We start from the raw sequence: 12,923 nt of genomic DNA, 5'->3' as shown, positions 1-12,923 counted from the left end.
TGCTGTTAGAGCCTTTTATTCTGAGAGGTCAAGGGGGCTATGTATTTAGCACCAACAAGAAGTCCAAAACAAAGGGTATGAAACAATAAGGATGCCGACGTTCCATGAATGATTTATTAATTTCCTTGTTCATTTGTATTTGTAAGCTTAGCATTATCTTCTATGTCTAACAGTCCATGAATAGTCTGGTGGAGTGAGGCAGAAAGAATAATTTTTGTGGTGCATCAGGGTGACTTTGAACTAAAAATCACAGGAGTGAGGGAGTTGAACCTGTCACACCCAGGGTGAGCCATAAGATTTGCAAAATTGGAAGAATAGATCTGATTGACACTTATTCCCACATGAGGGGAGGGGATGAGAGAATTTACGTCAGTCCAGATGTCCAAATACTTGGATCCAAAGATGTTGGATTTCTACACATGCATTATGCTGTTGCATATCACTTGCTTTGTTTCATCCTATTCCACTGCAGCTTGTTCACCTATATCCATTTGCTGCAGAGACATTATTAAAGCCAGATTAATTCTGCATTGCACATAATCTTAATGATTAAAGCATGGTCATTGTGGAGGTAAAGCTGGTTTTCAAAATGCATCAACAGGTAAAGCTAGAAGAGAAAACAAAAAGATCTGAGTAGGAGGTGATGCGGAATAGGAGTCTCAGCACCAAGAAAAAATATAAAATAACTCTTTGATGAGAGAGAGGAAACTTTGTCTTTTGGAATCTGAGAAGTATATCACAGCCATTTCTGTGCTGTTTTTAAGAACTACTCTGAGTACGTGAATGGAAATTTTCATCCCCACTCCAAGCATGAGTTCAGGGCCCCACACAGGGGTTAATATGGTTGGAATCCTCTCTTCACCCAACTCGCAGCAACATGTAGCCACTCCCCCCAGTTGGATGAAGTTGAGGCTGGAAGTTGCTACGTGCAACTGGATCTGGCCCTTATTTCCCCATAGTTTGCAGGTCCCATGACTGTGCTCCCATCTGTTCCCTTCCTAATCTACTACTAAACTGCTGCACACAGTGATCTGCAACATTGCCAATCTTTCCCAGCATGGGTGCTTGCTGCCTGCCCACTATGTTCAGCAGTAACAAGGTAGTTCCATTGCTCTGGGGGTTTTGCTCACACAGGCAAAGGTGAACAGGATATGCCCTAAAGGAGGAAGCAGCACTAGCCATAGGTTTTCCAGTGAAATAAAGGCAGAGGGCCTGATTTTTTTCACAAGTGCACACAAAGGGTGCTGAACATCTAGCCCTAGATTTAAATATTACTTATAGATTTGTTTTTAAAAAATGAAAAATTGGAGCTGATCAGCACCTCTGAAAATCTGGTTGAGATGGGACATACATGTCTATAGTCATACAAGTTATGTACCGGTTGGTGTAAACTACTTCTCCATTGCTGTCTGCCCCTCCGTATGAGCTTAACTATTCGAGGAATGTTCAGAATTTGAGAAAAGGATTAACAGATTAATTTGCAGACGGTTGACCTTTTTTACTTAGTGGTGCCGCGGGTTTCTTGTCGAGAAATGAGACTTTCAGCTGTTTCAGTTTTTTGGTACGTTTTGACACAACAACTCTTCTGTTCTGAAAACTAGAGTGAAATCGCTCTGTTTGCCAGCAGGGGATTGAATGATTCAGCTGGAGCCATTGCTGCTCATTTGCACTTGTGCCAGTTGAACTGTACTTTACATTTACAAGGTCTCTTCCAGAAAAAATCAGCATGGAAGTCTGTGGGCCAGATTTGAAGAACACTGTGTGCATCATTAGGACATGATCCAAATCCATTGAAGTCAGTGGAAAGACACCGATTAACTTCACTGGGCTTTGGATCAGGCCTTGACTGTGGATGCACATGCAAATAACAGTTACCTTGGTCTAGTTAACAAAATTTGGTTCACAGAAATGCTGTAATTGCGCATGTGAACTGTGTACCTATGCATGCAACTATGCAAGAAAGGTTTCTGAAAATCTGGCCCATAGACTTAAATATTGGAGAAAATAGCTTAAGAACATAAGAACAGCCAAACTGGGTCAGACCAGTGGTCCATCTAGCCCTTTATCATGTTTACCAAGAGTGTCCAATGTTTCAGAGGGAATGAACAGAACAAGTAATCATCAAGTGATCCATCCCATCATCCACTTCTAGCTTCTGGCAGTCAGAGACTAGGGACACCCAGAGCATGGGGTTGCATATCTGACCATGTTGGCTAATACACATTGATGGACCTTTCCTCCATGAACTTATGTAGTTCTTTTTTGAACCCAGTTATAGTTTTGGCCTTCATAACATCCCCTGGCAATGAGTTCCACAGGTTGACACTGCATTGTATGAAGAAGTACTTTCTTTTATTTCTTTTTAATCCGATTGTCTATTAATGTCATTGGGTGAACCCTAGTTCTTATGTTGTGTGAAGGAGTAAATAACACTTGGTTATTCATTTTCTCCCCAGCAGGCATGATTTTAAATCTATCATATCTTTTTGTACTCAGTGATACTGGTTGAGAGCTGGTTACGGGCATCTTAATACTATGCAGTAGCCAGCTGCTTCCAATATACTACTGCTTGCGCTGAAGTGCATCTGCAATTTATAACACTATAGAAACATTTCCCCCCAGTGCCTCAAAAAACTCTATTTTCACTACATTCATTTCAGTTTAGATGTGATTTGAAAGCCAATTCCATAAGAGGGATGGGGGAGCAACCTAATAAATTTATTAACTTGAAATTACATGTTTTGACAATGGTGTCAGTGGAAATATGAACCTATAAGCAGTTTAATGGATTTGAGAACTTGTCTCTCTCCTGTACAGATGTAAGCAGGCCTGTAATATGAATCAGAAGAACATTAGTGGAGCGAGAAGAAAGTACGGTTAACGACATAGAGCTCGCCATATTAATTGTATTTTCGACAGGTCTGAGCTGTACTTACAACTATAATGCACATTTCACGCTGATTAATTTAACTTCAAAAATGTTGAATCTTCTGTTTAGTGCCATGAAATGTTATGGGCTGTTGGTGAAGGGGGAACTCTGAGTGTCTGCTCATAGAATAGCTTTCTCAGGGAAGGCCTTGGGTAGAAATGGCTAGAGCAGTGGAGAAAACTTCACAAGGCTGATGTGAAAAAATAATAGATTAGTTAATTTCATGCAAAGCAAAACATTTTCCAGTTTCATCTCAGTTACTAACAATGAGCTCCTATTTTCAACAATAGGCAGCTTCTAAAAGGGGGAGTAATTGCTGTTTTCAGTTATGATTTGAAGCATATGTGGAAATAGAAGCTAGAAATCTAGTAAGAATAGGGCTTTGTTACAAGATTCTTCTTCTGGCCCAGGTTGGAAACTGTGCGTCTTGTGATATTTCCATTTCCTGGCCACTCTTACCCCACCGTGTATGTACTAAGGGCATGCTGAATTCGAAACAAATTAAAAGTTTTCTACAATTTTACCTATATTGACAAATATTCAGATTTATTTCAAGGTTTAGGGCCAGTGTTTTGTCAGGCCAGATCAAACTATTCCCAGTGATAAATCAAAACTCTGCCTTGGCTTGTGAAAAGTATGTGGCCAATTCACATTCAACTACATCAAGGCCCTGACTCAGCAGGTCACCAAGAGCTGCTGACTTGTGGAGTTGGGTACAATCGCATGAGCAGAATGGGATTTGAATCCTTGATGCTGCTGTGAGCGTTGTGATCTCACCACATGCTTTCAACTGAGATCAGTTGGACAGCACTCCTGAACCAGGGAGGGAGTGGAGGAACTCCATTATACTGCCAGACAGCACTCCTTAGCTCTATCAGCTCAAAAACCACAAGTATGTTTAATCCTCCCATCCTCCTCACATGGAGCATGCTAGAAACCAAAACGTTATTTAATAAATAAATAAAAAATGTAGTTTCTATGGACTTCTGGTAGCTGAGACAGGGACCTGGCTGGACACCAAACTTTATGTGCCAGTTAATCTTTCTCTAAGCTTCATTAACTATGACATTTCAAATATTCCTTCTGTAGCTGCTGATGGTTCCCGTTTGGCTTTTCTGCCACATGCAGAGAGAGAAGCTAGGAGAGAGGGTTCCACCCTTCTCCACCCACCAATGGGTAGCATTCTTAGGCAGGGACAGTGGAAATCAGAACTCTGCTATTCCTCTATCCCAGAATCACACAGCTGGACACAGGAACTAGAATTTCCACCAGCTTTCTTTATTATGGTATATTAGTGAAAATAAATACAATTTAAAAAACAAAAACAAAACAAACTTTAAAGATTAGATTTAGTTTTAAGAAGAAAAATGGACTCAAAAACTTGCTAATTTGAATCTATCTTAAAAAAAATGTAAAGTCACTGGAGCTGTGCATGCTTATCAAAGGGAAGAATCTGACCTATTGGATTTTTCTCATTCTATGGCTTATGTAATAAGAAAGGGAAGTCTCTCAACTGTAGGCCATTATTTGGAATTCAACTCCCATCTGAAAGTTGTTTAATGTCCTTCTGTATATGAAATGTTTCTTGCTAGGAAACAGATGCTCACATCACAAAACAACCATCACAAATGACATTCTTTGGAAGAAGGACCCAAGGTTTGAAGGGAGTTGGCGATGCCATTAATAGCAGGGAAGAGGTAGTTACATCCCCAGATCAGGTTTGAAGTGCATTGCCTAAGCAAACTTGCACTGTTGTTGTTCATAGCTTACCTGTCATGTAGATCAATACAAGCATTAGTCTTCAGGGCTGTCATCTGGCATATTATACCACCACCTGCTCTTTCTCACATACACATTTTGTTTTTATTCTAAAAGACACTAATTGTGCAACTTGTAGTAAATTATAAGAGTGAGCGATGTGTGTGTCTGTGTGTACTTAACGTATGGTCTAAATCAGAGAAGCTGACCACCGACAACTCCAGCTGAGGTCAGTAGGAATTGCAGCTGCTTTACAGCTATGAAAATCTTAGGGTAAAATTTTCAAAAGAGCTGCCAAAGTTCCATTTTCCATTCTTGTTGAAAGTCCATGGAAATTAAGCTCCTACTTCACTTATGCCCCTTTTGAAAGTTTTAGCCTGAGTATAATAAGAGTAAAAAGTTCTTATATCTTAGATGTGATATTAGAGCTGTTTCAATGGCCACGTACAGTTAACCTCAGCTCAAAGAGTAAACAGGGACATATGTAATATCTTGGGTTCACCACTTTTGTGACAGAGTTTTATGTCCCTGCGTTGCTTTCCCTTTAGGATTTGAAGGTAGTGTTGTGTTTTATTTTTAAAAGTTACAATACTCTGTACCAGTGGTTAATGATATTTTTACAGTTGTGTTTTGGACCATTATGATAAAATACAGTGGAGTAGTGTTTTTTGTAAAGGGCACTAGATGTGAAATTGAGCTCTTTATCCCTGGACTTAGGAGCTGACTACCCTTCTATTTGACTAATCTGTAAGGAGGGCTGGTTTTGGTACAATCATTAGTGCACACCTCTTTGTTCATTCCAATGCTATCTTTCCCTCAACCCACTCATGTCATTCCTTATTATGCATAGGTATCTTTGGACAGAAGCTGGAAGACACAGTGCGGTATGAGAAGCGATATGGGAACCGTCTGGCTCCCATGTTGGTGGAGCAGTGTGTGGATTTTATCCGACTGCGGGGGCTGAAGGAGGAAGGACTCTTTCGACTTCCGGGCCAGGCTAACCTTGTCAAAGAGTTACAGGATGCATTTGACTGTGGAGAGAAGCCATCGTTTGACAGGTAAAATGCACAAAATTCCCCCTACTTTAAGTGGTCTGGTCCAGAGCTTGAGTGATCTAGTGTACTGTAAGATGAAAGGCATTGAATCCTTCCTGAGTTAGCGTGGTTTGAACTTGCGTAACTTTTGCAGACTTTTCCGCATTTCCTGTTAACAGCCTAGCGTTTGCTTCATTTCTCACTGTAGTATCTGATCTCAGTGTGGTTTTTTTGAGAAATTCCTTTTTTTTTTTTTTTTTGGTAGTGGCTTAATATTGATGCCAGTTAGGAAGTGTATCATAAGCAATTCAGCTTAATCAAAAATGTCTAGACCCTTTGACCTTATCACCCCTAGGAATGGGTTGGTAGTGGGTTTTCTTTCTGCTGCATCAAGGGAAATGTTCTCTCATCACCAGCCTCAGTATGTTTTATTACCTGATGAAATAGATGGAAGGACAAATCTTAAATTAAGGTTGGTGTGAGATTTATTTTTGCTTTTTTTAAAATAAAAGTGATTTAATTATAGTCCCTTGTGAGGGTCAAACTTCAAGTGGTATTGAGGGTTCAGGTCAGAATAGCATCTAAATGTTCAGCTAATTATCCAAACTGATAAAATAGGAACTTTCTGGACCCAGAAATGAGCCAGTGCTATTCTTTCAGCTGTCGATGGTCTTCACCTTTCATTGGCATCTTCACCCATCTCTATATGCAAGGGCTTGGTTTAAAGGAAGTTCTTCTCTGAAAATGACTACATAAGAATGGCACCATGTAGCAGTGAAAGCCAATCTCTTTCCTTTAGTGACAAAAGTATTTTTTTTTTTACTACTGCCAGTATAATGAACCCCAACTTGACCAAACACCAGGGATTGAATCAGAGATCTTCAGTGCTAAAAGCATGAGACCTTTACTCCAGGAGCTGGAGGGATGCTGGTAGTAATAGATGTGGTAGAAGAGGAGATATAACATGCAGAACCAATGGATTACACCAGCGCTACTGAGCCACTATAACTCTGGGTGAATGACAAGAGAATTAACTAAATTCCAATTACAGGCTGACTGTTGAACCTCCATTGTCTTCAAATTATATCCTTGGTGACACCTCTACCAACTGCTTAGAAGATGAGGGGTTTGTACAGGTGTGATGGAGGGCCTAACCTGAGGGGGGGGGGCTTGCATTTGTTATACAGGATCTTTGACTGTTAATGGTGCCTGAGCCAAAATGAGTCAGATCTTACCTGGAGTTTGTGGGTCTGACCATTAGAAAACATTTTTGTCCCCTCCGAAAATAAACACATTTGATATGGAATTGGAGCCACACTATACATGTTGAACGCTGTGATGCCATTTTCCCCTCAATTCTGCATTTTCCAAGGAGATCATGAAAGTGGCAGTGCACGGGAAGAACAAAAGCTATTGCTTTCATGTCAGCTTTATTACTTTTTAAATGAAAAGTGGACCAGGGGCAAGGTTGGCTGGAGAAGGGCGGGGTTAGAAACCTAGCAAGTGACATTGTTAGAGGGATGAATTTTTGCATCAGAATGTAAAAACACACCATTTTTTAGTTTAACTAGAAAGATTTTGCAGAGCTGTACTAGGGAGAGAGGCACATTTTTAAAAAGCAATGAGAAAGCTATTATAGCCAAGCTTTCTTTGAATGCATTTCTTCTTTGTTTTATCCTTTAAGCTAAACGTCAGTAATGATATCTCTGGCCAGAGATGCAGATGAACTGACATTGGCATATAAATGAGCCACAATGAGACTTTTCAATGCCCCCAGGCCAAATGATTGAAAAGAACATTATATTTTAAAATAACCCACAAATATGCTGTGTCTAACATTCTGGACAGAGGTGCTTCTTTCAAGTGGTGTGCAGAGCTCATCCATTATAAAACAAATGAGTTGAGAGCTGAGCAGTATGAATATTTCTCTCAGGTTTCTCTCACAACACCTGTATCACACTAATGAGGCACAGGAACAAGCTTGCTGTTTCAGTTTTAGAGAATGAAATGGAGAAGAGGCTTCGTGTGGTGCTGCTGTGAAGCAGGCACATAGCCGCAATGGAAGCAGTTAGAAACATTGGCAATAGTTACCTAGAATTCTCTGGCACTGCAGTTTTTCTTCAAAGGTTTGTGTATTTATAGTTAACCCCTACCTCAGATGTTTGTATGAAAACAAGCTTCTGTGTTTTCGTTGGCTTGTTTGTTTTTCCCATGCTTTGGGAGGCAGTGTGGTGGGCTTGAGGCTACAGCGCTTATCTGGGAGTTGAGCAAGACACGTCTCTGTTTTCCCTCACATCCTTTATCTTTTCTGGTGAGACTGAGAGTTGTTCAGGGCAGGGACTGCCCCTCACTGTGTGTTTGGACCATGCTTAGCATAACAGGACTCTGATTTTGGTTGGAACCTCTAGGTGCTACTGCAATATCAATAATAATTGAAGGCTGTATCCTGCTGTTCTCTCCAGGGCTACCCTGTGCTGTGGATTACCCTGTGGAGAAGGGAAGACCATGCTGTAGATATACCCCTTTTCCCCTGCACGGCTCTGTCTCTACTTCCCTAGATAACATTTTTGCTGTTCTAGGCAACTGCATATTCTACTGGTTAGGTTGAGTCTGTACTACAAGAGGAACATTGGAAAGTGACTATTGTCTGAAAAGTGACTGTAAAAATGAAATAGTGAGGGAGTTCCATACAGGGCCAGCTCAGGGTTTTTGCCACCCCAAGCAGCCAAGAGGAAAAAAAGCTGCAATCTTGATCAGCTCTACTGCCACCGCTTCAGTCTTTGGTGGCAATTTGGTGGCAGGTCCTTCACTCCGAGAGGGAGTGAGGGACCTGCCACTGAATCGTTGCTGAAGAGCTGGACGTGCCGCCCCTTCCCCTTGGCTGCCTCAAGCACCTGCTTGCTGGGCTGGTGCCTGGAGCCAGCTCTGGTTCCATATTTATTCTCTCTCGTGGACTTCCGGATTCAGTGTGTTTAGTACACAAAAGACTAATCTGAAGTCCAGCATTGGAGAAACCATCCTGGGATCTAAATATCAAGCTGTGTTCTTTCCTTCACAGACATCACCAGTAATAAAGGTTTTTGCAGTTGAGTTGATTGACAGTTTTGTTGATGATGCATGAAACGGAACAGAATCCAGGTCACTATTCCATAGCAGCATTGGTTCTGCATCTCTAACTGTAGGAAGAACTTGTTTTGGTCAATGGAGTTATGACCTGGAAACACAAGGAGCTGATGTTTTGCATAAGAAGATGCTGTTTTCACTTTGACATTTTTCTGAATATAAATAAACTTTAAACAAAGAGTTCAATTCCATTTTTTGTAATGAAAGGAGAGAGCAGTGAAAAATATATATTTTAAATGCTTACATTAAAAAACCACTACTTAGCAGATTGTTCCTGTAATATTTACATGAGGCTTCTTTGGTTATTTTAGTAAATCATCCTTAGAATTTGGTGATGGGAGGAAGAAGGCAAGATTTTATAGTTACCATATTAGTAATCTCTGCTTTAAAATAGCATCACTGTGTTTTAAAATGTTGCACTCCCTGCTTGGACATCTTACAAGCATGAGCAAGGTGGATATTTAAAGCAATGGGTATTTTTTTCTGATAAGGATCCTTTAAGACATTTGCTGTCCAAGGTCCTGTAGCTCCTTCCCCCATCCCGCTTTCCTTTTCCTGTGCCCATCCTGTTACCTTGATTTAGCAGTGAAGACCATCAAGTGAACTGCAGAAGAAAGTGCACAGTTCAGTGTAAAGGAAATGATAAAAAGCCTAACTTGAAATCAGTGTGAGCTACATGTTTGATGCACTGTAACTCTCAGTTTAGGTAGCAGTTTGGTACTCAGTTGGTAGAGTTAGTTATAAAACTATTTAGCACATCATTAGTACCATTCAGAGAGTCTCAAAGTACCTTAAAGACATTAATGAATTAAACTTCAAAACAGCATTATGTGGACAGTATTATCCCTATTTTTCTCTCTCTCTCTGTACATCAAGTGAAATTGTATTGAGGAACATCTCCAACTGATGATTTCCTACCTTGATTTCCACTTTTAAATATCCCTAATACTTCCTGTACTGTTTCATTAGACTTTTATTTAAAAACTGTCACTTTTAGACAGTCAACTTTGCTTATCATTTGGATTGTTGCTTCATTCTGTTGTGTTGAAAAAGTTTTAAATTTAGTCTCTCAGTCCAGGCTTGTCAGTATAGGTAAAATGGATGATTTTAAAAAAAAGTTTAAATCTGATTGTTTTTATTTAAATCGTATTTTAATTTAAATTAACTACAGGGATTTTAAAAAAAACCACAAACCTCCTATTTAAAAATAAATTTGAAAATAATAATATAAGGTCTAAATTTATTATAATCTATTAAATGCAAAGAATAATATTAAGCAATATGTGTTTGCTTTCAAGTTTTAAAGAACATCAAATCACTGAACTGGTGGAAGGTACTGGCTAAGTATCTGGAACCAGAGTTTGCTGATGTGTTAAACCAGCTTCTGACTACAGAAGATTTTTCTGCACGTGCAGAGAGAATCTTTTCTTCATTTCAGTTTAATGACTAGTTCGTTCAAATAGGAATTGGAAAATTAGGAAAGCTAGTTTTTCTCCTCCAATCTATGATTAAAAAATTGGTGAGTGAGGATGAAATTTACTAGTTTTAAAATCTTTAACGGCATGGTGACCAAAAACAATCAGTTTTTGACTAGCTAACTATAGATCATACTTCCGTTATTTAATAAATCAATTAATTTTAAATGCAAAACATGATTTGATAACTTTTTTTCTTATATATCCAGCACATTTAAGGTAGCCATATTTAATTTAATTTAAAAAATGCTGGTTTTATACTTTCTTAATTTAATTTGAATTTCTGTCCAAATAGAGCATGACACAAATCACAAGTAATAAAATAATCTAATAAATAAGAAATGCATCATTCACCATTTTCTAACATAAAAAAATAAATTAAAAAGTAAAAATCAGAATAAATGCAAGTTAAGCTAAGTAATTGTTTAAATATATGTGCATAGGTATACTGTATTGTCCTGTTTAGGGAAAAAAAAACAAAAAAACAAACCCCACCAAATTTAGTGCAAAGGCTATATTTAGTTGCAACTCAACATGTTTTAATGATTACCAACTAGTGAAACTCAACCCTTCTTTAGGAAAATAAAAAGTATAAATGCAAAATATGATTAAAATCAGGGTTTCCTACTTGCTTATTTAAATCATTATTAAATTGGTGATTTAAATTGCTTTGATTTAAACCAATATACCTTGATGCTTGTATAAATATATTTATAATTATGTGCACAAAATCTATCAAGATCAGCTATTTATTTTGTAAAAATTGGCCTGGAGACTCCTCCACCGATTAAAGAAAATAATGTGAGATTTTCTTCAGTTCGTAACTTTTTTCTGGAAGGAAGTAAAATTGGATTTCTCTTTTTATATTACTTCTTTCCATCTTCTGTTCATCACAATTATTAGGTGGTGATATGAAAGTCAACATCTCACAGGAAGGGAAAATATTTGAAATGTTACTGAAACAGACATAAATATTAATGCAAAAAGATTTTCATAGCCATTTCCATCAATGTACAAGATCTTCAGAGGAGTTTAAAATTTGTGTGTGTGTGAGAGAGAGAAAGAGAGAGTGTGTACACATATGGACACATGCTGAGGCAGCAGCATATATTACTGTTCAACAAATGTCTCCAAAAAAGAAAAATCCTAGTAAGTTTCTTTTATGGCTGTGGCTTCTTCTAGAGAAGAACACAATATATTAAGAGTTAAAATATTTCCTGCTGTTCTCTTCAGCGTTGCTATCAGCTGAGGAAATAACCTGTAAGTGGCTGTATGTGATAGCTAGCAGTCGCTGAAGGATGAATTTTGTTATTCAAATCATCCAAAATGTGGAATTGGATATGAGAAATGTTTATGTGCGTTTAATCACTGGAACTGTCAAAGCAAAAGCACTTCAGGAGCCACTTGGACAAAAAACATATAAATATATCAAGGTCATAAACATATTATGTTGAATTCTTAATGTATAGAGAACTGGATTGTCTGTGGTTACTGTAGCCTCGCTTTTTTAGCAGGAGCATGTTACAAGGGCACCATAAATTACTTCTCACTCAAAATTTGACCTAAGTAAGGGGAGTCCTCTGGATTCTAAAGGGGTGTGTGTGTGTATATATCTGGGAACAGAATTCAGGCTATGTGTCTGTCTTTAAACAAAAGAAATCACCCCTCCATTTACACGAAATAAAAAACAAACTTCTAAGCACTTAGATTGTTATTGTGCTAGAGCTAGAATGGGGCTTTGAGCCACTGCCCACCCAGGGTGATGGAAGTGGGGAGAGATGGGCTGTGCACCAGCAGTGGAGAGTTAGGCATGACACTTCCAAAAGCAATGTAGCAGCACATTCTGGGATGGCATCTGCAACATCGCTTTACAGTATGCTGAATACAGCTCCCTGCATCTTCCCAGCTTGTCTGAGGGTGCAGCAGGGGAAACCATGTGAGGTTCCTAACAATGTTGTCAGTGCTGGAGCAAGATGGAAATTATTTTGGGCCCTTGGCTGACATGAAAGTAAGCCAGACTGCTTGTGCCTCTGCCCTACCTGTGTAGAGCTAGGCATGGTCAAGCCCATAACTTACTGAGGTTTTATGCTCTCTCTGCTGGCTCTGCAGGAAAATATTCCACCTTTCTAGAACTATGATGACCTGGCTGATAACACTGGCACATAAATGAAGCCAATGCTAATTTCAAGCCCCACTTGGCACACTGGGCATGAGGTGGGGAATAACAATGTTTGCCAAACAGAAAGAGGGCAAACTTGATAAGGAGAGTTAATTTTATTTTCACATTCCTAAGGAGACAAGACAAACCATGGAGAGTTTAAAACTGACTGAAACTATAAAGAAATGAACCAGTTGTTGCTTGACTAATGATCATGTGCTTTATGCGAGTTTTCTTTTCTGAATCTAGATACAAAAATCAAATGCTAGAAATCCTAATCAAGACAAAAGCTTGTGTAGATTGAAATTAGTGGTGCATTTAAAAAAAATCAAATCCTCTTTCATCTTGAGGCACTAGCTTTGGTGCTGGGAAGTCCTTTGTTGTAAACTGCTTTCTGGGAGAGGTGTGTGAGAGAGAGAGAGAGAGAAAGAGAGAGAGGGTTTTAT

At 38.9% G+C, this 12,923-nt stretch overlaps 1 protein-coding gene across 5 annotated transcripts in view; it reads left to right on the top strand.

The window, feature by feature from the left end:
- ARHGAP24 (Rho GTPase activating protein 24) overlaps positions 1 to 12,923 on the top strand; it is a 342,415-nt gene that overhangs the window by 302,352 nt on the left and 27,140 nt on the right. For all 5 annotated transcript variants that reach the window (XM_030564961.1, XM_030564964.1, XM_030564963.1 and 2 more), the window contains one exon: positions 5,538 to 5,745. In XM_030564961.1, the coding sequence (XP_030420821.1) occupies positions 5,538 to 5,745 (208 nt within the window). The remainder of the gene's footprint in view (positions 1 to 5,537; positions 5,746 to 12,923) is intronic.

The sequence above is a fragment of the Gopherus evgoodei genome, chromosome 5, assembly GCF_007399415.2.
Source record: "Gopherus evgoodei ecotype Sinaloan lineage chromosome 5, rGopEvg1_v1.p, whole genome shotgun sequence".
Lineage (NCBI taxonomy): Eukaryota > Metazoa > Chordata > Testudines > Testudinidae > Gopherus > Gopherus evgoodei.
This window is presented reverse-complemented; position numbering and strand designations above follow the sequence as displayed.